Raw genomic sequence first — 4,363 nt, forward strand, 5'->3', positions numbered from 1 at the left:
AAGAGTTCTTCCGCTGGCACTAAACGTTTTTCAAGACTGCATCTCAGTTACGTAGATATAGTTCATAGATTTTCTCAACTGTCTTGAATTTAAGACAGCAAATATCTTAGGAAGGTTTAGTTTGTACTTCAAACTGGATTTTGTCTTTGCTACAATTTCTGTTTGATAATGTTTGAGAAAGATATAATTTAATTAAGTTTATTTACATTAACATTCCATTTTAAAGCAGTACAAAAGGCGTTTTTGGACGAAATTCATATTTTAAATACATGGTCAAATGACAAAAGCATACATGAGGTAAAAACTGTTATCTCGAATATTTCACATCATGTTAACGGCAGACCTTTGACTTTTGGTGTCATATTTAATTTGCATCAAGCCTGCAAATACGACGGAGTTTTGGTAAAATCGTGTTTTGAACTACGCCCTCGAATCCATCCAAAACCTTAAGACAAGGCTATCTTCAAAAAAAAATTATTGAATGCAAGATTGATGAAAAATTACTTCATGGAATAAATTTTCTCGGCACATAAACATCAATCATTATGCATTATTTATGAATCAGTTTTGATGCAATTGCAAATCATTCTTTTGTTAGTATATCTTTTCATGCGTCAGTATAATTTTATTTTGGGTTGAAGAACAGTAAGGATTTGGCATATGGACAGAAAATGTTAAAATGTATAGACAACAAATAAAAGCAGCGAGATTAGTCTCCCAAAACTTTTCTCGTGCTCTTTTTTAAAAGGTGTAAGAGAAATGTAAAATCGAGGACCTTGTGCAAATCCATGAATACTTTGCATGGCATTGTTAAACATTTGTGAAAAAAATATAGATTTGGTACGAATCTAGCATTTTTATTGAATCTATGGTTTTTTGGCGATTAAAACCAGACAATCAGTTAATAGCACGCGAAAATCGAATTTGAGTTTTAGATGCTTTCTTCCAAACCGATTGAAATCAAAATTTCTCACAGAAATACAATTTTGGTCATAAAATTGCATATCAAATTTGATGCCTATATCAATCTTTCAACGTTTTAGAGTTGTCGCGTTTACATTCTTGTGAAAATATAGACCGATAGGCTGTCGACTATCTGACCGATTTAGAACCAAATTTGATAATCATATATATTTTAGATGTTAAATCTATGAACAAAATTTCATTCATCTAGCTCTTTATTTTGTTGTTATCCTGTCAATCCTTTGCACTCAGGAAAGTAATTCGATCCATAATTATTCACATAATACAAGGGCATGCTTATTGCACCGAAAAATAAACTTATATAACTGTTTTAAGATGAAGTTCCCCGAAAAATTAATCTACATCTTTTTATCACTTTGTAAATATTTTTAATAAACATTTTTTTTTTTAAAATATGTAAAATGTCAAAATGATGCACCGTCTTGAATGATGTCTTAGAGGAGACATCCGAGTGCAAAGAGTGAACTCATATTCGAAGAGCCGGATAGACAGACTTTCGCTAAATGCATTTCGTTCAAAATTTGGAAGAAATCTACAAAGTAGACTATATACAAAATTTTACCCATTTACTTTAAAGTGTTTTTGAATTTTTAATTCATAGATAGACAGACATAATGCCAAAAAATGTGTTTTTCGAACTCAGAGAAGTCTAAAGCATGTAGATTCATATAAATGCCGAGTTTGAATTTTTTTTTCATGATTAAAATATATTTTTCTATTCTCCGTATACAAGAAATCAAAAATATGACTTTCAACTGGTGATCAGAGCATGGGAATAACGCGAAGTTGACAGCTTGTGAAAAATAGAGATTTTATTTATTTATTTGATCACACATTCGGTTTAGTTCTAAAATTTATCTTGTTAGTCTCTTTTGGTGATCAACCGATTCTTCAGGAATATTAGTTGCGTTTAATTTCAATTCTTAGGTCTAACTTGATATTAATGATTCCCTCTTTCATATCAATTCCAGTACAAAAAATAATACAATAAGTAAAATGTACCCCATACAATAAGAAGTTGATGCGCAACATTTCAGCATTTTATCATAAAAAAAAGTTTCAGATACATAAAAATACACAAATACTGTCTTATACCACGTCTCAGCTATGAGTTCGCAAAGGGAAGAGAAAAAATCATGTCGGATGATCGTTTGCGAAAAGAAGCTATGATTACGTAAATAAATAGTATTTATTTGTATAAAATCAGGAATAAAATCATAATAATACATAAAATCAGGAAAAACTCATAACATATTTGTCTCCGATCGAGGTGTCTTTATACAGTATGGATCCAAGCAAGCGGTTTCTAAAAAACCCCACCCCTCAGGGGCTCACCTACTATAGGTGAGTACGGGTGTCCCAATCCCGAGGTACCCAGGGATCTTTACTCCCTTTAGGTTTACTCTCCTCTGCGCCTTCTGCTGTCGCCTTTGTTTTTTCTTTCCCTCGACGGCAAGCGAGGGAGCTCTCCATGAGAAGCTGTCGCCACTCTGTTTGCTTCTTGCTTCTCATGGACAGCCAATGTCCCACGTGTTGGCCGTGCGTGGCGACCCATTTGAAAGACGGGTGGTGTACTGTGGTCCCCTGTGCATCAATCGGCTGGTAGATGGTCACCCGAGTGGCTAGTCTGCTAGGGATCAAGCGAAGGGGTTACTCCTTGGGCTTGGCGTTAAGGGTGGTCACTGTCCCCGGGGGTAACTCCCAGCGTATAGGTTTCGGCTAGCACTGAGGTGTATGCCGAGGCTGGAAAAGACCAGAGCCGGTAATTGCCTTCCCTTGTAGGGCTCCGTGGTGGGCGGTGCCGTCGGGCCCGAATCTCCTTCAATATCATATGGCTCCTCCCAAGAAAGGTCCCTTTAGTGGGCGTCACATTATTCCTCAACAAGTCAATTTTGAAAACCATTTTGATAAGTTTTTCGTCATCAAACGTATTTCCGAAAATAATGAAACGTTTGAAACCGTTTCGCCATTTTTAGTGCAAAAGGCTATCGCTGCAACTGTTGGTGACATTACATCTATTCGCAAGATGCGTTCTGGTGACTTGCTTGTCGAGGTAAATTCCCGAAAGCAAGCCCAGCAAATTCAAAAATTGAAAGCGTTATCTACAATACCTGTCAGTGTCAGCCCTCACCACTCGCTAAATATATCTAAGGGTGTCATAACTTGTGGTGAAATACTGAATCTTCCTGTAGACTTAATTACAAAGGAATTGAAGTCTCAAGGTGTCACAGATGTCCGCCGCATTACCATCCGGAGAGACGGCAATATAATTGAGACAAAACACCATATCTTAACTTTTAAGTCCCCAAAATTACCTGAATTTATATATGTGGGATATATAAGGCGACCTGTCAGACCATACATACCTAATCCCCTGAGGTGTTTTAATTGCCAGCGTTTTGGCCACTCGAAGGCGAACTGCCGCGGGACCCTCACTTGCGCCCGCTGTGCAGGAAAAGAACATGATAGCCAGCAGTGTACCGCACAAGAAAAGTGCGTGAACTGCGGGGGAAATCATACATCCTTCTCTCGATCGTGTGAACGTTGGATCTTAGAAAAGAAAATAACAACAATTAAAATCAAGGAAAACATCTCATATCCTGAGGCTAGGCGGAAAATCGCAATACAAACGCCTACGCCTGGTGTAAGTTATGCGTCTGCTGTCCAAAAATCTTTTTGTGCAAATTGTACATGTCCCAGTTGTACGAAATCTGTCAAAGCAGGAAAGAAAACCTCTGAATCGGATACAGAACAATCCATAAACAGTGCTTCTGACACTGACAAACAAGTAAAACCTCAAACCAAATCTAGACCTCAAAAGTCAATGAAATTAAAACTTGCAAAGCGTGGCCAAACGCAGAAAGATCTATCTGCGAAACTTAAGAAATCTATTAGAAAAAATTCTGTCGCTTTGGGACTAGCGGCACAAGGTTTAGCACATAAGGACTTGACGTCCGTATTCGGTGGTAAACGTAATAGTCCCGACCTTAAACTGCGCCCATCGGAAGATGAGGATGATTTTGATATGAGTTGCGACGTTTCTGCAACTCCTACTGTTGCTCCTTATAATTCTGTGACACATCTCTCTTAATGGGTACCTTCCTTTCGTGGAATTGTCGCGGCATTCGGTCCAAACTTCAGGACATGAAGACCATTATCAACACCTTTCATCCTGTTTGTTTTGGTGTTCAAGAGACCTTCTTGACACCCAACATTCCATTAAAACTACGAGGCTATAATTGTGTTCGGAAAGATGCAGGCACCGGAGTGCACAATTCTGGAGGTGTCTGTATTTTGACATCAAATCTATACCCAAGCACACCGTTAAATTTACATACACCTCTACAGGCTGTGGCTGTACAAGTTCATATCAGAACAC

General features: G+C 37.7%; 1 protein-coding gene across 1 annotated transcript; it reads left to right on the top strand.

The window, feature by feature from the left end:
- Window positions 1-2,815: 2,815 nt before the first annotated feature.
- LOC129962323 (uncharacterized) lies at window positions 2,816-4,075 on the top strand. Its single transcript, XM_056076069.1, has one exon. It carries the CDS (start codon window positions 2,816-2,818, stop codon window positions 4,073-4,075), a length of 1,260 nt encoding a protein of 419 aa, XP_055932044.1.
- The last annotated feature ends 288 nt before the right edge of the window (window positions 4,076-4,363 follow it).

Source organism: Argiope bruennichi, chromosome 2 (assembly GCF_947563725.1).
Source record: "Argiope bruennichi chromosome 2, qqArgBrue1.1, whole genome shotgun sequence".
NCBI lineage: Eukaryota > Metazoa > Arthropoda > Arachnida > Araneae > Araneidae > Argiope > Argiope bruennichi.

What these genes read in the sequence shown, in the direction of transcription:
- LOC129962323 (XM_056076069.1), top strand. Translation starts at nt 2,816, where the DNA reads ATGGCTCCTCCCAAGAAAGGTCCCTTTAGTGGGCGTCACATTATTCCT.